Raw genomic sequence first — 23704 nt, forward strand, 5'->3', positions numbered from 1 at the left:
TTCCTGGGCCTGGCAAAAACTATTTTTAGATGTAGGGTCCAATAGATGGACAAATTTAATCTGGGGGTCTTTGACATGGAAATGTTTGAGAATCACTGGTTTATTATGAAAAAATCCCCAGAATAAGCAACTACCAATATTTACAAGCAGCTTTAGAGAGACACAAGCCCACGGTCGCTTATAATGAGCAGACATGGCAACACTGCCTGGACGAGCAGCCCAGACATACGTCATTTCCGTGGAAGTGTATTCTTCTTGTTCTCTGTTCTACTGTGTGGAAGTCAGCAAATGCCAGCTGGCGCAGTTTAGCGCCCCCTGTCCACGTCACTGCGTAACAACAACCATAGAGTTAAAAATCACACTCTTCTGGCTCCTGACTCCCACTCAACCAGTGGTGTAAAGCAAGCAAACAGTACATTTACTTAAGTACTTTACTTACAATTTTGGGTTATTTGTAATGCTTATTGAGTTCATATGCTTGAGTATATCCAATTTCCAATACTTCTTTTACTCCATTTGAAAACTTTAGTTACTAGTTACTTTGTTACCAACTTCAGTCTTCATCTTCTATACATTTTGGTCATTTGAAAATAGCCGATCTACAAGCTCACGTGTGTCGCGCATTGTGATATCTATATGGCTGACCAGTTGAAACACTTTTACAGTAATCCCATTATCAGCCTTTTCCCCGTAGCCTATACTGTAACTGCACTTTGTAGGGCAGGGTAGCCCAGTGGTTCTCAAAGTGGGGTCCGACCGTCCGGGGACCCCCAGGGATCCTTGAGTGTGTTCCGGGGGGGTCCCCAGATAAATGATCGATAGTTATCTAGGAATAGGATTAGATGTACCCATCATGCAGTGGAATTAGGAGTCCTAATTGGCGGAGACCAATATTGGAAAATGGTCACAGTAAAAATGGAGAGACTGAATGAAGGACTAGTTGCACTGGAAAGTGTATTTGGATGGCTGGTGCAAGGAGAAGTCAACACGCTAAATATCATAACTGAAGTTGTGGACATTGAAGTGATGCACATCAGCGTCAGAGAGGAACAGGCACTGTCAGATCAGTTACGCAACTCAACTTTTGGGAAATCGAATCCCTTGGAATGAATCCACATGAAAGAAATGCATTCTGAGAAGGAAGACATGGCAGTGTATCCCAGCCGTGCATCATTCTTTGAAAATGTTGGAATATTTTTAACACCTGCCCAAATCTTGTATGGGGCGGTTGGGGCCCTTGGCAGAAGTTGGCACAACATATTTTCAGATGGGGGTCCGCGCCGCGGGCACATTAATTTAGGGGTCCTTGACATGAAAAAGTTTGAGAAACCCTGGGCTAGCCTATATAGGCTATAGGATATAATGTTTATCCATTAGCCTATAGTTTAGCTACTTTGTTGACTTGCGCGCGGCTGAAATATAGGCACACACACTGCCGCACACAACGTGATGGCTTTAAGCCTACAGGGATTTCAGCACCACGAACGAACAGCGCACATGACTAGAGGGGGGGAATCAGTGGGGACTCGGAGGAGATCGAACCCAGGCATAGACAGCACCGCAGCACCGCTCCCATATCGCATCCATTCACCATGGAACCCTCCTCTCCGCAGCAGAGTTCTCCCCTGGAGCGCCTGCGGTTCCGTAACGTGGCGCTGCGGAGGCTCCCGGTGGAGGAGGACCACGGCTCCGAGGAGCCGGTCTGTCGGACGGTCCACGGGGCGTGTTTCTCCCGCGTCCGCGCCCTGCAGCCTCTGCCCGGGCCCAGGTTCGTGGCCGTGTCGCGACCGGCGCTGGCGCTGCTCGGGCTGAGCGCGCGGGACGTGCTGAGCGACCCCGCGGCTCCGGCGTACCTGAGCGCCTCCAGGCTGCTGCCGGGCGGCGGATCGGAGCCGGCGGCGCACTGCTACGCTGGGCACCAGTTCGGGCTGTTCGCCGGGCAGCTGGGGGACGGAGCGGCGCTGTATCTGGGCGAGGTGGAGGTGGAGGACCGGGAGGAGAGATGGGAGATCCAGGCGAAGGGTGCAGGCGTCACACCATACTCCAGGTCTTTTTATTTTTCTAAAAGTATCAATACTGCAGTGTAAAAGTCCGGAATTTAAAATGTAGGCCTATAGTTATGCAGTCTACTTGAGTAAAAGTATAGCCAAGTAGCCTAGCCTATATACAAATGTATACAATTGGCGAAAATGTAGATTTTGTAATTGTAAATGTATACATTGGCCTATATGATTGCATTGATTACCCTAGGCCAACTTTACAGAAGGTCCCATTTCACACGTTTTCAAATACTAAAAACTGTATAGCCTTTAAACTCTTTTGAAAAGAACATATATCTACAAGCTCATAGCAGCCGGAAACAACATTGAAATAACAGGTTGTCTATTTGTGTAACACATGTAATTGAATATGGATTGGCATATACAATATTTTCCATTTTTCAGCAACAACAGAAGCACTATATAAAGGCTATAAGTCACAACCATGCATGCACTACTAGAAGCACGTGCTCGTGGATTTATGAACCTAAGAATACCTACTTAAGATATTAATCTGCTTGGGACACTTGAGCCATATTGTGAAACAATGCATGCAGCCCAGCATTCCATTGTTAATCTGTGTAGGGCTTTTGAAGATTACATCATATATGGCAGCAGAGTCTAAGGGATCTTTAATGTTTGTTTAGAGCAGTAAATGACAATGTAAGGCATCATGTGGGATGTGGACTAGCTCTGGTCCATAGCCCTATAATGCTTCGATTCTGCGAATTTCTTTCCTGCAAGAAATTCGCAGAATCGAAGCATTAGGGCTATGGACCAGAGCTAGATGTGGACTAGATATATACAGTAAATACATCTTGTAACACATTTTGTTTCATATAAAGAAACAAGCCATAGATATATACATCCACACAAAAGCAAAAAAACTATAAATTCACTAAATGCAATGTTTATAGTTCACCTTTTCATTGGCTGAATCAACAGACAGATTCAAGTTGAAAGCTAGTGGAAAGGAAAGGAAAGGTACTATGTTTGTTTACCCAGGGTAACTGGACTAAGCTCAAGAACTTGTTTACAGCCAGGCCCTGCTCATAGAACATTTCATGGTAGGGGTTCAATGCCTTGTCCAAGGGCACTTCAGCGGTGGTAATTTTAACGTGCCGGTCCGGGGATACGAACTATAGCGACCTTCCGATATCAAGAGTGCTCCGCAAACCGTTCGGCCACCGCTGTGTGAGGTGTCTATACACGACTTACACGTCCATAGCACAAAATATGTTAATGTTTGTTTAGAACCTATAATTAAAACTAACCGGTTATGATAGTTGTGATAGTTATGGTGTAATTCTTTGTGTGCTCCAAATGGGCCTGATTATTAATAATAAGTGACTTTTCTCCCAGAAATGGAGACGGAAGGAAGGTGCTTCGCTCCAGCATCAGAGAGTTCCTGTGCAGCGAAGCCATGGCCGCCCTGGGCGTCCCCACCACCCGCGCCGCCACCCTCGTCACCTCTGACCTCTACGTGAGCAGAGACCCGCTCGGCAACGGTCGGCGGGTTCCCGAGAGGTGTTCGGTTGTCCTGCGAGTTGCCCCCTCCTTCATCAGGTGGGTTAACCCATTCAGACCCGAGGACGATTCCACAAATGTCTTCCAAATCCTGACAGTTTTCTGAAAAAAACATATGTTTCTATGTGTCAGTGGTTCTCAAACTATTTCATGTCAAAGACCCCTAGAATTAGAGGGAGGAGGGGGGTGGGGGTGAACCAAACCTGCACACAACCCCCAGCGTTACACGCATGCCTCCCTGTAGTGTTCAACTCTGATGTGTAAGATGCCTATATGTGTTCGAAATGTTTAAAGAGTTTGTGTTTTTTAATCTTAAGATATGCATTTCACAGTACTGGTGGCGAAATGAGTTCCCTATACGGTATGGGGAGTCCAAACCTTTTTCAAAGGGGGCCATATTAGAAAATATTAAAACACCCAAGGGCCAATTGCATCTCCTAACATAATGTACCGTTGGACTATAACAAAGTCACATATACATATTGCGTCGCATTTAAACGATTCTATTTAACTATCGTCATAAATATTTAATATCAATGGGTTTTTTCAGCCATATGTCACATTACCAAATGTAACCATACAAGCAAGGTAAAAAACAAATACAAGGAACACTGACAAATTATACTGTGCCCAGGTTAAAAAAACTTGAATGTAAAAATGTCCCATAGCAGTTCATAATACAATTCAGGTATGAAGCTGTGGGCCGTATAAAATTCATCCCAGGGCCGCATTTGGCCCGCGGGCCACACTTTGGACACCCATGAAGGTCTTAAAGTTAAGGGATTGTATAGGCGTGACGTCATTAAAACAGATTTGATCTGCTTGGGCCCTGGATTAAGGATATAATATGTGTTCTATTGTTGCCAGGTTTGGATCTTTCGAGATCTTTCTGCCCCAAGACGATTTCTCAGGACTCTGCGGTCCGAGTTCTGGACGGCACGACATTCGCGCTCAAATGCTGGACTACGTCATCGAGACTTTCTATCCCGACATACACCATGGTCACCAACATGGCAACCGCAAAGACAGGAACACAGCTTTCTTCAAAGAGGCAGGTTTTTTTTTAATATAGCAAGTTACAACACCTTGCATTTTCTTCTCCTTAAAGGACCACTTCACCACTTTTCAACTTCTCTTCATATAACTGGTGCTCACTAATGTTCATATATGAATATATAAATGTCCTCTGTTTTCCAGGTAGCAACACGTACGGCTCAGCTGGTGGCCCAGTGGCAGTGTGTTGGCTTCTGCCACGGTGTCCTTAACACTGACAACATGAGTATCTTAGGTCTAACTCTGGACTACGGCCCCTTTGGCTTCATGGACAGGTAAACCATCCTTAACACTGGCTACGTTTACATGAAGGGTGATCATTCCGAATAAATACTTCCGAATAAAATACATCCGATGTAATGTTTTTTGCCGCGAGTTTACATGGGAAATGGTCATTCCGAATGAGTGTTTATATGGAGAAGTGATAGAAAACATGATACATGTTTAGTGTTTACCGTCTTTTTTTCTCCACCCGCTGCGGCTCCGCTTCTCCGCTGAGAAGGTGATCATCTCGTTTTTATTTGTAGGCCTACTACTATACTTTGTATCTACAGCACAGCCAGAGCACGCAACGCAACACTGATGATTATTATTGTATCGGGTCGCTCGTTATTTTTGAGAGAGAGCGAGAGAGACCGTTGTTGAACACACACACACACACACACACACACACACACACACACACACACACACACACACACACACACACACACACACACACACACACACACACACACGCACACACACACAGATCAGGGGTATCTCATCTGCTGCTGCTCCACGTTTTTTTTGTGGATTTCGGATCTGAAAAAAGGAACGAAATAACGCGCTCTATGTGCAAACTCCTCGGCGCCGACGGCGCGCCTTGGATATGAGCGCCTTATTGGAGCATGCTCAGAAAGACCAGAATGAATTTACATCCGAAGCAGTGTATACATGAGTCAAATTTCTTTCAATCGCATTGAAAATCGGAGTAATCCGGCCAGTGACATCGGAATGGTTTTTAGATCGCATCGAGCGTTTTCATTCGGATGTAAGTTTTTGTAGGTGTTTACATAACAACGTTTAATAGGATTGAACTTCTATTCGGAATGAAAAGGGGATTTAACTGCTCATGTAAACGTAGCCACTGACAACATGAGTATCTTAGGTCTAACTCTGGATTACGGCCCCTTTGGCTTCATGGACAGGTAAACCATCCTTTCTCACCGTCTAACTCTGGACTACGGCCCCTTTGGCTTCATGGACAGGTAAACCATCCTTTCTCACGGTCATTTATGGACAGGTTGACCCATTTAGTTCTGAGACCAGATCCAACAAAAGTCTTCTAAATCCTGACAGTTTTCTGTAAATCTGTTCTTTTTCAAACTATTTCATGTCAAGGACCCCAACAATCATATGTAATTGGCCGCCTACCCCCCCCCCCCCCATCTGAAAATATGTTGTTCCAGGGACCGCATAACGGTGCCGCGCTATGACCTTGTAGATCTGCTATGTTTCAATAGATAAAGTATAACATAATGCTTAAAACACCAAAAGGGGTTCACGTCCAGAATGGGTTAAAGTTAAACCATCCTTCCTAGGCAAGGATTACATAATCGCCTAATAGCAGTTATTTGAGATAATCACAATAATTTTTTGCGTAATTGTCAATCGTTTCCATATATCTTTAAAAAATAACTTGTTATTTCCGCCATTTAAAAAAAGAAAATTTGAAAGAAAAAAGTACTACTTAAAGTGATCAGTTGTCACATCTGCCCTGTGTAATTTGTGATTGCGAAGCCTAAAAAGCAAAAAGAAATATGAATTGTAACGTTCCAACGTTACAATTCATATTCATTTATATATTCATTCATAACTAAAAACAAAACACAATTCAATCGCTAATCGCAATTATTTGTGTGACATTAATCGTCAAACGTCAATCTGTAATGGTGACTGTTACTACATTAAGAGGCTTTGAGCCAATCCCCTAGGGGCGGGCCTATAGGCTTGTTTCCATTGTGGTCCTCTGTATAACATCAGAATCGGTATCGGCAGATATGACCCTGCAAACAATCGGAGATCGGATATCGGTTCATAATTTCATAATCATGCACCATGACTACTGTTCAGCTGCGTGGTGAATTGATGACGTGCACCATTGTTCTTGTGCGGCAGATTCGATCCAGAATATGTGTGCAACGCCTCGGACAGAAGAGGCCGCTATTCCTACCGAGCTCAGCCGTCCGTGTGCCGCTGGAATCTGGCTCGCCTGGCCGAGGCCCTGGGATCTGAGCTCCACGCGGCGGAGGCAGGGGCCATCCTGGACGAGTTCATGCCCACGTACGAGGCCTCCCACCTGGGCAACATGAGGCGCAAGCTGGGCCTTCTGGTGAGAGAAGAGGTGGAGGACACAGAGCTCATATCAGACCTGCTGCGTCTCATGCACAACACAGGTACAAGTTATTACCATTACAAATCATTAGAAAGACCAGAAACTGTGTTGTATAGCCTACCCTGCCCTTTTCTTCTTCTTTTAAAATGATTTATTCGGCCCAAAAAGAAATGTGTTTATTGTCATCATTTGTCAACTCGGCCGTAGGCTTTTTCCGAGACGTACAGGTCTTTAAATAAATACATTTTGAAACGTCTATGGAACAATGAATGGGGGATTCTCTTCCGGTGCCCTCACAGGGGGGTGGCATAATAATTAATATTATCTCATTGAGTCATGTCTTCCTCCCCACATTTCTAGGTGCAGATTTTACCAACAGCTTCCGTCTGCTCAGCAGTATACCTTGGCCTGAAGACGGGGACAGTGAGGGGACGGCAGTCGGACCAGCGCTGGATCTCATCTTGGAGCAGTGTGCATCCATCGAGGAGCTAAAGGTGGCCAACAGACCTACTATGGAGGACGGGTGAGGGTGTGTGTGGTGGTATGGTAGCCTGTATGTTTTTTTTTTGTTTAAATTTAGGACCAATTAACAAGTAGAAATAAATAAGCCAGGGGAGAAACCCCAAGCCTGTCACGCTTTCTATTTTCAATGTCCAGCAGATTTAAATTCAGAATGTATTAATGGAATTTGCCATAGTTTGACCCTGGAGTTGCTTATTGAAAGACAATTCACTACCATCCCACCATACATTATCATAATGTATGTTTGTATGCATGTATGTATCTACGTACGCACGCACATACGCACGCACGCAGACACACACATTGTGTTAAACAATTTTGTATTTCATTTTTCCAATCTGCTAGCATTTTGGAGAAAAAGCTTCCCAAGAAAATGTGTGAGTTAAATGTGTTTTTGGCAGACATACTAGTAAACGTAGCGTGTGAGCTTAGATAGGTTAGCGGCCTGAATAGTGCATTATAGTAACTTAATTGTTAGAATACCCGTCGAGCCTTTCTGTTTGTCGTTGTATCCAAAACCTGGTGTTTTGTGTCCGTGTCGCAGTGAGCTGGCCATGATCCTGTCCATGGCCCAGTCCAATCCGGGCCTGTTCGGCATGGTGGCCGAGAGGCCAGAAGTGGCCGAGCAGCTGGAGAAGATGGGCCGACTGAGAGAGCTTCTCAGCACCGACCAGGAGGAGCTCCGCTTGAAGCAGCGCGACGACTGGACTCGCTGGACCCGTCAATACAGGTCAGAAAACACAAGGAACCACAGCCGGTCCTTGTGGGTATTCTATGGGTTACACCACGCGCACAGGGAATGAACAGCTGATATCTTTATCCCATTTCGGGGCGGGAACCCCTTTTGGTGTTAGCATTATGTTATGCTTTAGCTATTGAAAAATAGCAGATCTACAAGCTCATAGCGCGCCACCGAGTGGCGCGCTACAAGCTTGTAGGTCTGCTATTTTTGAACGACAGAAAACTGTCAGGATGTAGAAGACATTTTTATAATCTGATCTCAGGTCAAAATGGGTTATTGACAGTGGTGTAAAGTAACTATAGGACAGGTTTTACTTCTACTCCACTACATCTCAGAGGCAAATTTTGTACCGGTACTTTTACGTCAGTACATTTATTTGAAAACTCTAATACCACAGACGAATTTAACACAGTTTAAGTCCACATTTTATTCTGACCCCTCCACGAAAAGGCCTCGTTGTCCTGACCGGACCCTTATCCATCATTTATACATTATGGATAATGGACTTAAACTGTTATTCGTCTGTGGTACTTTGTAGATTTTGATTATTAGCTTTAAGTTGTAGATCTGCTATTTTCAAAAAAGAAGAAAAAGAAAAAGAGTATTTCAATATTGCAGTAATGACACTTTTACTTGAGTGAAACAGTTGAGTACCTTTTTCACCATATGTATTGAGACAATGCACCTGGAAGCTATATCTGCCACTGCCACCCCTTATCCCTAAACTTATTTTTACTATTTTAAAACATTTTCAAATAGTTCAAATAGCCGATCTACAAGCACACGAGGTCAATGTAGATTGGCTAGTGGAACTATATTAAAATGTTTTAAAATAGTAAAAATCCTTAAGGGGTAAGGGGTGGTGCAAGATATAGCCCCTGCTCTCTATGGTGAGAGGTATTCAGTATTTTAGACGTGAGCGCCCCCTCCTGAGATACTTCCGGGTCCTACTTTTGTGTCGCTTTTGTGTCCCCATAGAGTTATACTGTGACGCTCCGTCGGACTAAATCTGAGACGAAAACAACCACGAAAGTCAAACTTTACCGCTTTCCTCGCAACAACAAAGCTGCGCTGCTCTCCCAAATCTGGCTGTGACAGGCCGTCTGCCCCACATGGAATACTATCGCCATTTTATTTTATTGTGTCAACTAGATCCTCATTAATGCAAACTAGATTCAACATACTCAAGCACACATTCTAAATATGCCCCCGAATTATTTTACAGAGCAAATAATAATAATAATAGTCTTTATTGTCTCCACATCATATATTTTTGTTGTCATGGACACTTGTACAAAACATTAATAATTCTACTTGAGTTGGAAGCATTAAGACTGAAAGACTGAAAGATTCACACGTTTAGAATTGCATTGTATATAGTCATAGCACGCCATAGGACATATGTATAGCATAGTAGTATATATGTAAAGTTTATACGTATAAATTTCATTATATAGATACTCCACTGTTACTTTCTTAGCTTACGCATGTTTCATGATGAATGTTTTTATGTGATGTATTCCCATGCTTTTGTTCTTGCTTAATGTAAGTCGCTCTGGATTAAGAGCGTCTGCTAAATGCCTAAATTGTAAATTGTAAATTGTAGATATTCTATTTACAATGAGATGCGGACAGGAGCTGGTGCCACTTGGACCCGGACGTAACGTAGCGCTACAAAATGACGTCGGACTTAACCCATTCTGACCGGGAACCCGTTTTGGTCTTAGCATCATGTTGTGCTTTAGCTATTGAAAAATAGCAGATCTACAAGCTCATAGCGCGCCACCGAGTGGCGCGCTACGAGCTTGTAGGTCTGCTATTTTTGAAAAATCGAAGAACTACTGACATTTTTTTGAATCTGATATCAGGTCAGAATGGGTTCATCAGACATGTGTGTGTCCAATGGAAACCTCGTATAGAATCTGATCTCAGGTCAGAATGGGTTAAATACTGAATGACAACAAAAGACTACTACGCGGGTTGTACTTTCCACCACTGTTCTCAACACAGGAAGCGCTTGGCGAAAGAGAGCGACGGAGTGACCGACCTGAGTTCCCTGAAGAAGCAGAGGGTGAGCGTCATGGACAACACGAACCCGCGCGTGGTCCTCCGCAACTACATCGCCCACAATGCAATTCAGCTGGCGGAGAAAGGAGACTTCTCTGAGGTCTGTGGATATATTTCATTCTGAATTAATTGCTGAATAGAAGTGTCGCGGTCCCAGTCGAACGAAAGTTGCGCTATATGGATAGAAATAGGTCAACAATACAAATTACGAAGTTTTGTGGATTTTTTTTTTTATTTTTTTTATGCGTGGCCCGCCACCGACTGACCGGATCAACTACTTAATATTCACCAGAACCAGATCAGAACTCCCACCACGGGACTCGGGCAATCAATTAATACCTTTGTAACCGCTATATTAATGGCAAGTATTTCATACAGCTTCAAGTCCAAACATGTGAACTAACCCGTTAACCTCATTTCTGTCCCTCAGGTCTGTCAGATCCTCAAAGTCCTCGAGTGCCCGTTCTCCGACACGCCAGAAGGCTTCGATCACCTGGACGTGTGTGACGACAGAACAGCCGCCAAGAGCCAAGGCAACGGAAACAATGATATTATTGACAACCGGAGCATCGGCCCTTACGACAGCAGACCCCCTGCCTGGGCGAGAGATATCTGTGTCACTTGATCCACATAGATCGTCACCTACAAGAGGAGAGACACTTTATTAATCCAAATTGTGTTCCTGTGTTCATCTGTATTTGCATGGATTCTGTTTTTATGTATGGCTTTAGAGAATTAATAAGGGAGGGCATTTTACACATGCACAAGCATCATGTGTATTGATCAACCAATTACACCCTGCAGTATGTACTTGGTTGACTGGAATCCAAAAATAGAGGGTATGCGCAATGCATAAAGTGAGTGGCAAAGTGAGTTTAGCATTGTTTAACACAATCAGATGGGCTGTCAATCAGATAGGGCTTTTCTGTTTGGATGTATGGGCTGTCAATCAGATAGGACTTTTCTGTTTGGATGTATGGGCTGTCAATCAGATAGGACTTTTCTGTTTGGATGTATGGGCTGTCAATCAGATAGGACTTTTCTGTTTGGATGTATGGGGCTGTCAATCAGATAGGACTTTCCTGTTTGGATGTATGGGCTGTCAGATAGGACTTTCCTGTTTGGATGTATGGGCTGTCAATCAGATAGGACTTTTCTGTTTGGATGTATGGGCTGTCAATCAGATAGGACTTTTCTGTTTGGATGTATGGGGCTGTCAATCAGATAGGACTTTCCTGTTTGGATGTATGGGCTGTCAGATAGGACTTTCCTGTTTGGATGTATGGGCTGTCAATCAGATAGGGCTTTTCTGTCTGGATGTATGGGCTGTCAATCAGATAGGACTTTTCTGTTTGGATGTATGGGCTGTCAATCAGATAGGACTTTCCTGTTTGGATGTATGGGCTGTCAATCAGATAGGACTTTCCTGTTTGGATGTATGGGCTGTCAATCAGATAGGACTTTTCTGTTTGGATGTATGGGCTGTCAATCAGATAGGACTTTTCTGTTTGGATGTATGGGCTGTCAATCAGATAGGACTTTCCTGTTTGGATGTATGGGCTGTCAATCAGATAGGACGTTTCTGTCTGGATGTATGGGCTGTCAATCAGATAGGACTTTTCTGTTTGGATGTATGGGGCTGTCACTCAGATAGGACTTTCCTGTTTGGATGTATGGGCTGTCAATCAGATAGGACTTTCCTGTTTGGATGTATGGGGCTGTCACTCAGATAGGACTTTCCTGTTTGGATGTATGGGCTGTCAATCAGATAGGACTTTCCTGTTTGGATGTATGGGCTGTCAATCAGATAGGACTTTCCTGTTTGGATGTATGGGCTGTCAATCAGATAGGACTTTTCTGTTTGGATGTATGGGGCTGTCAATCAGATAGGACTTTTCTGTTTGGATGTATGGGCTGTCAATCAGATAGGACGTTTCTGTCTGGATGTATGGGCTGTCAATCAGATAGGACGTTTCTGTCTGGATGTATGGGCTGTCAATCAGATAGGACTTTTCTGTTTGGATGTATGGGGCTGTCAATCAGATAGGACTTTTCTGTTTGGATGTATGGGCTGTCAATCAGATAGGACTTTTCTGTCTGGATGTATGGGCTGTCAATCAGATAGGACTTTTCTGTCTGGATGTATGGGCTGTCAATCAGATAGGACTTTTCTGTCTGGATGTATGGGCTGTCAATCAGATAGGACTTTTCTGTCTGGATGTATGGGCTGTCAATCAGATAGGACTTTTCTGTCTGGATGTATGGGCTGTCAATCAGATAGGACTTTCCTGTTTGGATGTATGGGCTGTCAATCAGATAGGACTTTCCTGTTTGGATGTATGGGCTGTCAATCAGATAGGACGTTTCTGTTTGGATGTATGGGCTGTCAATCAGATAGGACGTTTCTGTCTGGATGTATGGGCTGTCAATCAGATAGGGCTTTCCTGTTTGGATGTATGGGCTGTCAATCAGATAGGACTTTCCTGTTTGGATGTATGGGCTGTCAATCAGATAGGACTTTTCTGTTTGGATGTATGGGCTGTCAATCAGATAGGGCTTTTCTGTTTGGATGTATGGGCTGTCAATCAGATAGGACTTTTCTGTTTGGATGTATGGGGCTGTCAATCAGATAGGACTTTCCTGTTTGGATGTATGGGCTGTCAATCAGATAGGACTTTCCTGTTTGGATGTATGGGCTGTCAATCAGATAGGACGTTTCTGTTTGGATGTATGGGGCTGTCAATCAGATAGGACTTTTCTGTTTGGATGTATGGGGCTGTCAATCAGATAGGACTTTCCTGTTTGGATGTATGGGCTGTCAATCAGATAGGACTTTCCTGTTTGGATGTATGGGGCTGTCAATCAGATAGGACGTTTCTGTCTGGATGTATGGGCTGTCACTCAGATAGGACGTTTCTGTCTGGATGTATGGGCTATCAAGGCCAGAAAGTTTTTTTTTTGTCACTCATTAGGCATTCCTGCATATCTCCAAGTCACGTGCAAATACCCTCTATAGCCGATCTGCAAGCTCACAACATGCCGCGATGCTTGTGAGCTTGTAGATCTGCTAGGTTTGCTGAATGTTTGTCCCAGAGTGGTGGTTTTAAGACGTCAAACTGTTAGTAGAGATCAGTGTGTGCTTGCATTTACACGATGACGAATGATGACCCAGATGACAAGACAAATGATGTCCCGTCTGGGTCTGAAACAACAGGAACATATTTATAGATATAGGCCTACCTCCACAATTATGTCAACAACACCTTAAAAAAGTTGAAAGAATTATCTAATGTCAGTGAATTTATCATTAGCCTCATAACAACCTTTACATAGGTTTCCTTTTGATTTGCTAATCTATTTTGAATCTGTCCATTGATATAACTGAAGTCACACCTATGCCATAGGAATATTGACATTTGACAAACTATGCCATAGAGTTGGTCAATACAGGAACTTCAACTTTAGAATAGACTGTAGGACTAGGATGTATTATTTTAGGCGGAAACTGAAACGTTTTAATATTAGCCTTAATCACGTCTTTTTTATTGAGTTTTACTGAGTGTTCAGATGATCTTCCTTTATTCCTTGTGCATATATCTTCTGAATTCTGTCCTGCATGGGCTCCTCAATAAAGCTTCCACAATAAAAACGAAAATACATCGCATGGATGCACCTGGGACGTATCCTCAGTGATGTATCCTTAAGGTCATCAGGGTTTCGGGTCTCGCGAACATAATACCCCTCACTCGGGTGACCCAGCCGGGGTGATCAAGTCCCGACTTACATCCCAGTAGCTACCCTCAATCAGACCCACTAGGGAAAGACCAGGGCCACACAATCCGTTGGAACCACTCCGGAACTACTCTGCCAGGGCTGGGAGGCACCATTCTGGTGTGTGGATGGACTAGACTCTGTGGGTGTGGGTAACCTGTGCGTTGCACTAGACTCCCAGCACCAGACACTTCATTCAGGAGTGGTGGATTCTTTAGCCGCAATGGTTCTGCAGGCTCCACCGCTGGGCAACGGCTGCACTGCAGGCTCCGCTTGCGGCTCGAATGGCCCTCCTAAAGGCCTCACAGAAGGTTTTTTGGGCTTCATTAGCATTAAGTGTCATCATAACATTAAAATGTTTTAGAATGGCATTATCAGACAGCTGAAACGCACATAGCCTACACCTTGTATAATCTGATTGATGATAATAGTAACACCTGTTGGTTTTCTATTTATTCCAGCAAACACACACAAAACTAAAAAAAAAGGCGCGGACACACGTCTCATTGAGTGTCCGCCTCAAGAGGCACGCGCCACGAGGACTTCCCCGCGTGCGTGCGCGCGTGCCTCTTGAGGCGCGTGGACGTGGAGAAGCACTTCTTGCAGAAGGGACAGTCGTGCGGCTTGTCGCCGGTGTGCGTGCGCACGTGCATGCCGAGGTCCGAGGAGCAGCGGAAGCGGCGGTCGCAGTGGGCGCACGGGTACGGCCGCTCGCCCGTGTGGATGCGCCGGTGGAGCAGCAGCTCGCCCGACGTCAGGAAGGTCTTGGCGCACTGCGCGCAGCGGTGGGGCCGCTCGCCCGTGTGCATCAGGTTGTGGCGCACCAGCGACGTGGACTTGGCGAAGCGCTTGCCGCAGTGCGCGCACGCGAACGGGCGCTCGCCCGTGTGCGTGTTCACGTGCTCGCCCTGCGCGCGCTTGGTCTTGAAGCTCTTGGGGCAGCGAGGGCAGGCGTACGGCCGCAGGTCGCTGTGGCTGCGCTGGTGGCGCGCCAGCTCGCCGTGCGTGAGGAAGGTCTTCTCGCAGACGGCGCACAGGTACGGCCGCTCGCCCGTGTGGATCCGCTCGTGCCTCGTCAGGCCCGCCAGCTGCGTGAAGCTCTTGTCGCAGTACGAGCACTGGAAGGGCCTCTGGCCGTTGTGGATCAGCAGGTGCCTGTTGAGGATCTGCAGCTGCGTGAAGCTCTTGCCGCACTCCGTGCACGGGTACGGGCGCTCCTTGGTGTGGATGTGTCGATGCTTGTTCAGGAGCCACACGTGGGTGAAGCTTTTGCCACACTCGCAGGGGAAGGGCCTCTCTCCCGTGTGCTTCATCTGGTGCCTCCGGAGGTCCGACGCGCGGCCGTAGATCTTCTCGCACTGCGAGCACTTGTACTGTCGCACGCGCTTGGCCACGTGGCTCTGCCTGTGCGTCAGCCGCTCCAGGATGGTGTCGAAGCTCTCGCCGCATTTCTGACACTTGTACCGAGACTTGCTGGCCTTCTCCCCCTCCGTCACCACCACCACCTCCTCCGTCTCCGTCTCCAGGGGCGGATCGTGGCACGAGCTGCACACGGCGGAGCGTTCAAAGTGCAGCTTCAGAAGTCCCATCTGGGTGAAGCCCTTGCCGCAGCGCGGGCAGAGGAACGGGCGCTCTCCGGTGTGGATGCGCTGGTGGCGGGTCAGGTCCCAGGAGTTCTTGAAGCCCTTGTCGCACTCCGTGCAGGTGTACGGGCGCTCCCCCGTGTGGATGCGCTGGTGGCGGGTCACGTCCGAGGCGCGCGTGAACGTCTTGCCGCACTCCTGACACGTGTGCGGGTCGGGCCGGCTGTGGATGGGGAAGGGCTTGGGGAACACGGGCCTCTGGGCCCTCTTTTTGGGCGCGCCGGCGCCGTCCGCGACCGTCTGCAGCTTGCTGTACTCCTCGGGGTGACTGCGCTCGATGTGCTGGAGCAGGTAGGACTCTTGCATGTGGAAAAAGGAGCACTGGGAGCAGGCGAAGACCTGAGAAGACACCTCTACAGTGTTACCTGCATGTATATAAAGAGAGAAAAGAAGAAAGAAGTGGAAGATTGGTAAGTAAGTAAGTAAGTAGCCTTGCCTAGCCATGGGGCCCACAGGGCAGGAGCCTATCTCCTGTTTCTGTAGCCATGAGGCCCATAGGGCAGGAGCCTATCTCCTGTTTCTGTAGCGTGAGGCAGCTTGATGTACAAGTACACCCCCTGGACATGACGCTAGTATGTCGCAGGGACTTACACCCCCAATCCAACCCTTGATGCTGAGTGTCAAGCAGGGAGGCACTGGGTCCCATTTTTAGAGTCTTTGGTATGACCCGACCTCCCAATCTCAGGGCGGGCCAGACACTCTAACCACAAGGCCACTGAGCTGGTTGGAAGATTGGTAGATCCATATTAACATTTCGACCTGAGGACGATTCTATAAATGTCTTCTAAAGTTTTCTGAAAAAACGACATAGAAATGCTTCATGTCAAAGAGCCCCAGAATTATCTGGATCTGGCCGGCGACCCCCATCTGAAAATATGTTATTCCAGGGACCCCACAGAAGCAAAGATTTGAGTTAAAACGTTCGCTCTGAAAGTGTATATATGTATTCAAAGTTTACTTTTTTTCCCAAAAATAGCAGACCTACAAGCTCGGCAGCTTGTAGATCTGCTATTTTTCAATATCTAAAGTATATCACAATGCTTAAAACACCCGCCCAGAATGGGTTCAATATTCTATATAACGTAACTCAAATGTGTCCCTTTTTGGATGTAAATCATAACGCCACCACTTGCCTTGGCTGCCAAGATCCTCGAGGCATTTGTGATGCTGCAGGAGGGACCTCAAATCATTGGGATCGGAAAGCGCCTGCATGCAGTCCTCCAGTACAGAGGGGGCAGCACTGAGCCACGAGACTGTCTGTTAAGAGAAAAATGAATCCAAATTAATAAAATGCTTTCTTTCTGAATCGATGTAGCCTCCTCTCAAACGTCATGTCCCCTCCAGCTCCCTCAGGTCTGGTGATGCAAACCTCCTCGACGTCCCCCAAGACCAAACTCAGGACATGGGGTGAAAGAGCTTTTTGCCTTTGCTGCCCCAACCCTGTGGTATGCCCTCCCTAAAGGCTCATACATAATCTGGATTTTCGGTGGTGGGGTGACCACCGGACTACAAAATGACGTCACGAGCTGCGGTGAAGAGAAAACCACTGCCACTGCTCCAGTCCTTCTCTCTGTTTTTACTCACCACCACTCAATGTTATTTCAGCTCCGGTGGTCAGCTCACCAAAAATCCAGACTATGAATAGGCCTTAAGGCACTCAGAGATGCCCCCACCCTACAAACTTTCAAAACCGCCCTCAAGACCCACCTCTTCAACATTGCCTTCCCTAGCTAACCCATTTCACTGTCTTTTAATGTTTTTATAGCTTTTAGTGTTTATTTATATTTTCTAATAAAGTTGTTTTTATTTGTGTTGTTACCTCTGTAAAGCCCCCCCATGTGAAGCGTCTTTGGGTACTCAGAAAAGCGCTAAATAAGTTTGAGAATTGAGATATTAATTATTATTATTATTAGCCTCTCGCCAGCCCCTGTTGGATTCCACCAACGTTTTAGGATAGACCCGCCTTGCCCGTGTGTGATTGGCTTCCTGGCAGGCATAGTTTCACTGAGGTTAAGGTTAGGTTGGCATAGTTGCAAAAACGCTACGAAGGAAGTACTGTCAATCACAACGACTACTACTGGCCAATCACAGCTTGTGCCTCTGTATCACAAACCAGGGCTATTAAAAAGATATTCTCTGTCGAATAATGGTGTGAAACGAAGGTGTGTCAGGCTAGATTTGACGTGCACATATTATTCACATATTATTTGTGATAATACTGTAAATAATTATGTAAATCAAGACAGATATTCCCACCTCTGAAAGACTATTCTATTTACTAACGTCAACCCTAGGTGTTGTCTTACCTGACCGAGGTCTGGCACTGGCAGTAGTTTCTCAAGTTTGGAAAGAAATTCCCACACAAGAAGCTGCATGTCTGTGTCGTAGCCGTTTCCATACTCGACTGGAAAAACCTCCTGAAAAAGGAAAACTTTCATGAATAACTTATTATTTGGTGAGCATGTTTGAGTTGTGAATAAGCGCATACATAATTGTTCATTATAAATGATCAGCAATTTGCCTAAAGACGTCCCCCTGGAGAATATGCCCCAAATAACCAAATACCTTTCTTAACACTACCAAGCCAAACAGGCACTTTGGGTCAAGTGGGCTAGTATGGGCTAGAGACAAGACACAAAAGGTAGGCAGACACAGAACTAATAGTCAATGTGGGGATCTAGGGCTATATCTTAACACCGCCCCTTAAACCTTATCCCTAAACTAATTTGCCATTTTTCACTATTTAAAAAAAACAACAACTTTTAAAATAGTTAAAATAGCCGATCTACAAGCTCACAATGTCTCGATGTAGATCGGCTAGTTGAACTATTTTAACATGTTTTTGAAAATAGTAAAAAATGGCAAATACGTTTAGGGATAAGGGAGGCGCAAGATGGAACCCCTAATGTCCAGTGACATGCTGGGAGTCAGAAAAACCACGACGCTGCACTGATGCGTTATTAATGCCTTGAGCTTTAAACAGTAAACAGGCTATTTTTGGTGTGTGACACACAGAGAGCTGAGAAGATGTCTTGCCTGGTAAAAATGCTCTCTTTCTGCTGGGTCATTTAGCAGCGTCTGGACAAGCTCCAGGAAGATGGCCTCCTCAGCATCCACCTCAGCCTCCCCACTCTGGAAGAGATGATCATTTACCACCGGCAGGTCAGAGAGAGAGAGAGAGAGGGAGGGGGAGAGAAAGTAGGCCTCGGAAAACCGCAGGCGTTTTGTTTTCAAACCAGTGGTTTTCAACCCTTTTCACATCAAGGCCCTGCATTTTTTATTTGGCATTTGATCCGCGGACCACCATTTGATTACTTTTCTCTCAGACCCAATACTTTGCTGTCATTGGATACGATTTTGTCCACAATTCCATGCTGTATTGAATTGATGTTGGTACCACAGGAGAGATAACAGGCAAACGTTGATCAAAATAAGAATTCTCTAACTGTGTAGACCTCTTGAAAATTAAGTAATGCAGATGTTTAATTAACAATGATGTAACTCTTGAGAGTGTAAAATGAGGGATAGTCTTTCAAAGCGAACGTTTTTTAACTCAAATATTTGCTTCTGGGAGGTCCCTGGAACTGGAACAACATATTTTCAGATGGGGGTCGGCGGCCAAATACATATAATCTTGGGGCTCCTTGACATGAAAATGTTTGAGAACGACTGACATAGAAAAGTAGGGTTTTTTTTTTTTTTTTTTTAGAAAACTGTCAGGAATTAGAAGGCATTTGTAGAATCTGGTCTCGGGTCTAAATGGGTTGCACCCATCACAAACTAGAGGTCCCATCCGTACAATCCGAACTAGGAAAGTCAGCTTTTTGCTTCGATGCCCCAACCACATGGAACACTCTTCAGCAAACATTGAAAATTAATACCCCAATATCCTATGGTCAATTTAACAACCTGATTTTGAACCTCCCCTACCTCAATATGTAACCGTTTTTAATTTATGTTTTTTCTCATTGTCTATATAATATGTCTTTGCCTTACATGAAGATTTGTTTTGTGTTTTTATACCTGCATGTCTTTAATTGTTTTATATACTGTATGTAATCTCGTCAGCATTGAAAATGAGGGAGAACCTCAATTGCTCTTTCGAGAATAAATAAAGGTTTCAATTAGGGATGCACCAAAAGGGAAATTCTTGGCCGAAACCGAATACCGAATACAGGAAACATTTAGCCGAAATCCGAATACCGAATATGATTAATATTATATATCTTTTTTCCTACCATTGCTGTCATGGCCGTACCTTAAAGCTACCTGATTTATTGCAAAATAAATGGTTATGGCAAAACTTAACTTAAATAATAATCAATATTATGGGTCCATAAAACATTTATTCAGCTCTTTTGAATGCATTAATTGCATACACTATTCGGCGATATATTTTCTGCCTATTCGGGTTGAAACCGAATAGGCCGAAAATGCATTTTTAGCCATTTTCTGCCGAATATTTTCTGCGGCCGAATATTCGGTGCATCACTAATTTCAATCAAACTTACCCCTTGATGTCCCGGGGGTCGGATCCTCTCCAGGTGGGGTTGTACAGATACGATATTGGCCGTCTGTTCCACGCCACACAACTCTAATATAGGCTGCAATGAGTCAAAACGGTCGTCCCATTAGCAAATCACTCCGAGATACAATTTACAATTTAGCAGACGCTCTTAATCCAGAGCGACTTACATTAAGCAAGAACAAAAAAGCATCATACATCACAGAAAATCACATAAAAAGCATTTTTCATGAAACATGCGTAAGCTAAGAACGTAACAGTGGAATATCTAATGAAACTATACATATAAACTATACATATACTATGCTATACATATGTACTATGACGTGCTAGGACTACATACAATGCAATTATAGTGCCGTCTACATAACATGCTATGTAAATCTGTATCAAATGCTATCTAAGTCTACAGAAATGCTATCTAAGGGTTTAGGCAGGGTAAGTGCTGTGGGCCATGATGGAGTCTGAAAAGGTGGGTTTTCATTTAGTTTCAGTCACATTTTCAGTCACCTGCAATGTTTTAGTGTTGGTCTCGTTTTAGTCGACTAAATATCATAAGATTTTAGTCGACTAACTTTACAGTTGATTTAGTCGACTAAAATGCATTTTGGCTGGCCTTGATGACGTCTGATTTTACACTACAAGCTCACAACGTGACGCGTTGTGAGCTTGTAGATCTGCTATTTTCAGCATGCAACCAAGTGTTAAATGACTTGTCTTTTTACTTATACTGGATATCTTGTCCACTAGTCCCTTTCCAACATTTTAGTCTAGTTTTTATTTGTTGACGTAATGGTCAATGTATTTAGTCTTAGTTCGTTTTGTCATCTCATCTTAGCTTAGTTTTTCATTTAGTTTTCGCCGGTGGAAAAAGGTAGTCGATGGACATTTTTCGTCATAGTTTCAGTTGACAAAATCAACGCAGACACAATTTATACAGTATATATTATGTGTACCACTATTGGAACAACAAGACTTTACCGACTACTACCAATTCAACGCACGTACTCTGGCTCTCAGTCGAAGCAGCAGCTTCCCTCGCTGCTTGGGCTCCAGCAGGTCTGGGACCACGGCCGTCACCAGCGTCACAAAGTCGTCCAGCTTGCCATAGTCGACGACGTCTCTTCGCTGGGCCACTTGCCACATGGCGGCGGACACCAGTCGCAGCGGCGGTATGAGCAGGCGGAGAGACGACAGCGGGAGGAATAAATCTGCATATTGGTCACATGGGTGTACATACAACGTCATGACGTGCCTGAGGTGACAAATAATAGACCTTTGTATTGAGCGGCCAATGCATGACATGGTGTTGGAACCATTGAACCCATTCTGACCTGAGATCAGATTCTAAAAAAATTCTTCTACATCCTGACAGTTTTCTGAAAAAGCTATGTTTCTATGTACGTCGTTCTTCGATAAAAAAAAATAGCAGACTGCAGACCTACAAGCTCGTAGCGCGCCACTCGGTGGCGCGCTATGGGCAGACCAAGGCGCAGATGGAGGGATTACATCGACTCACTTGCCTGAGTCTGGGAGCTCTCTGGTGGAGCTTTTGCCCCCGCGACCCGACTACGGATAAGCAGTTGAAGATGGATGGATGGATAGGAGGAGTCTTTTCTGTTGTACATCCATTCCATAGGATTTGTCCTACTGTCTCCCTCACATCATTTTGCTTCCACTCTAATCACCATCATGCATGTTTACGATTAATAAGAGGATGTGGCACCATGCACACCCCATCCACTTGTATCTTACTCATTAGTAACTGTTGGAACTGGAACTCTTTACTGAAGCCTTTCCTACCGTCACACTTTGCTCTCTTTCAGTCACTTCTTATTTAATTCGACGTGTATATTTGTGCATCTCGTTGTTCTGATTAATTGAAAATGGTGGACCCTGTTGTAAACAAGTGGAGTCTCGCGTAGCCATGCAGACAACTATTCCACAATCTGGAACTGTACTACACCTCCCGGAATCCGAGTAAGAAAGCTGCCAAGCCTGCCATTTCCGTTCACGAAAATATATTTATATTTTTTGTAGGTTCCAAAGCCCGTGAAGCAGTAAGCTTGACTCCAAAAAAATAATCCACGTCCACACGTCCATTAGTTTAATTAGTTTAGTTTAATGGTCTAGTATGGTTTCTGAAGTGTCTTAATATTTTCCAACGTGGTTTAGTATTTCCAAAGTGGGTCAAAAAACTGTAGCTGCTCTCAGGCTTCCAGCTCTGAACTAACTAAAAACCTGCTGCTGATAATGCACACTGAATTAACTGGCTTGCTGGCTTCTGCTCCAATAGGCTGAATTCTTAATTGGCTCTATTAACTCAGTTAAGACTCAGGCTGCACAAAATGTGTAATCAAGAAATGTCCTTCAATATAGTACACACAATGAAATAACTTAAATGCACTCATAGACATTTTCTGTTCTAAATATGGCTCTCACATTTTTGAATGCTTTACCAGTGTCGTCCTCACTCAGTAAGAGTTTTTGTATTTTCAACTGAAGTGTATCGATTCTGCATACTGTTACTAAATAATTAAATCAATGCGTGATTTGCTGAACATCAACCAGCCATAATTAACCAGATATAGTGATGATAGTGATATTGGAAGTTATTTTCTCATGCTTTGTAAATTTATTATTTATATATTTTTTCTCTCTCCAATATCAGTCAGTCATTCATGTCAGCCTATGATCTCAGCTCATGACATCTACTTGAATATTTATGTGTCAGTTATTATTTTTTTATTCACTCAACGAGGATTGAATGATTGAAATATTTATTAACAGTTTGCAGAATTACAGTACATTTCAAGCACAACTCAATACAAAGAGTGGACGAAACCATATAAGCATTACACTTGTTTACAATAGGGCCCACCAGCTTGTTCAATTCATCAAAACATTTAGAGACGTACACAGGAGGTCTACATTAATTAAAACGTAACGTTAAACGTTACTTTTGTAACTTTATCGCGTTTGTTTTACTTGCAGCTCATGTGCTTTGACCTTATAGCAACTGAGCTAGCAGCAGCAGTTACAAAAAGACAAGGAATAGCAACACACTTTTACCTAAACATACCTGCACTTCCCAACTGCTTGGACGTGACACAAGCTTCCATAATCTTGACGAATATTAGGATGGTGTTTTTTTTTCTTCCGTCCAGATAAATATTACTAGTCAAAACATTAAACAAGTGGGACACCAAATAGTTCACAGATAAACGGATTGACGTCTGTGTTTTGCGGAAGTGTTTTGGGCCATCAGCATCACCCTCGGATCGTTTTCAAAATAAAAGCAATAAAGCCGAATTTATGCATGTACCCCTGAATGCAGCCCGCAGATCGGGGCGGGGCTTCTCCTAGGAGGAGTGGGCGGGGTTATGGAGGAGTAGTGGGTGGGGTTTTGAGAGGAGTGGGTGGGGTTACACCCAGCCC

General features: G+C 44.5%; 2 protein-coding genes and 1 long non-coding RNA gene across 4 annotated transcripts; 1 reads left to right on the forward strand and 2 right to left on the reverse strand.

The window, feature by feature from the left end:
- Positions 1-1592: 1592 nt before the first annotated feature.
- selenoo2 (selenoprotein O2) lies at positions 1593-10972 on the forward strand (the record flags this gene model as incomplete). Its single annotated transcript, XM_080757773.1, has 9 exons — positions 1593-2047; positions 3402-3605; positions 4434-4617; positions 4764-4894; positions 6780-7057; positions 7357-7519; positions 8063-8248; positions 10271-10427; positions 10758-10972. 9 exons carry the CDS (start codon positions 1593-1595, stop codon positions 10950-10952), a joined length of 1953 nt encoding a protein of 650 aa, XP_080613899.1. The 3' UTR covers positions 10953-10972.
- LOC308311180 lies at positions 2706-10896 on the reverse strand. Its single transcript, XR_013963596.1, has 5 exons — positions 10732-10896; positions 10308-10429; positions 7399-8290; positions 6835-6990; positions 2706-3668 (listed from the first exon to the last, which is right to left on the reverse strand). It is a non-coding gene; the product is annotated as an uncharacterized lncRNA (long non-coding RNA).
- A 770-nt stretch (positions 10973-11742) lies between the features above and the next one.
- LOC308311178 (uncharacterized protein) lies at positions 11743-23489 on the reverse strand. 2 transcript variants are annotated; one of them, XM_080757771.1, is made up of 7 exons: positions 23349-23489; positions 21275-21477; positions 20253-20345; positions 18778-18873; positions 18048-18158; positions 16875-16998; positions 11743-16106 (listed from the first exon to the last, which is right to left on the reverse strand). In XM_080757771.1, exons 1-7 carry the CDS (start codon positions 23386-23388, stop codon positions 14602-14604), a joined length of 2172 nt encoding a protein of 723 aa, XP_080613897.1. In that variant the 5' UTR covers positions 23389-23489; the 3' UTR covers positions 11743-14601. The 2 variants fall into 2 exon arrangements, with proteins under 2 accessions (XP_080613897.1, XP_080613898.1); XM_080757772.1 differs by having other exon boundaries at positions 23339-23444.
- Positions 23490-23704: the final 215 nt, after the last annotated feature.

This window comes from Protomyctophum bolini (assembly GCF_963924005.1).
Source record: "Protomyctophum bolini genome assembly, chromosome: 23".
Lineage (NCBI taxonomy): Eukaryota > Metazoa > Chordata > Actinopteri > Myctophiformes > Myctophidae > Protomyctophum > Protomyctophum bolini.

What these genes read in the sequence shown, in the direction of transcription:
- LOC308311178 (XM_080757771.1), bottom strand. Translation starts at nt 23,388, where the DNA reads ATGGAAGCTTGTGTCACGTCCAAGCAGTTGGGAAGTGCAG. An exon ending in TGCTTCGACTGAGAGCCAGA is followed by an intron (nt 20,346 to 21,274) that starts GTACGTGCGTTG and finishes GACTCATTGCAG; the next exon opens with CCTATATTAGAGTTGTGTGG. An exon ending in CAGTGCCAGACCTCGGTCAG is followed by an intron (nt 16,999 to 18,047) that starts GTAAGACAACAC and finishes TTCTCTTAACAG; the next exon opens with ACAGTCTCGTGGCTCAGTGC.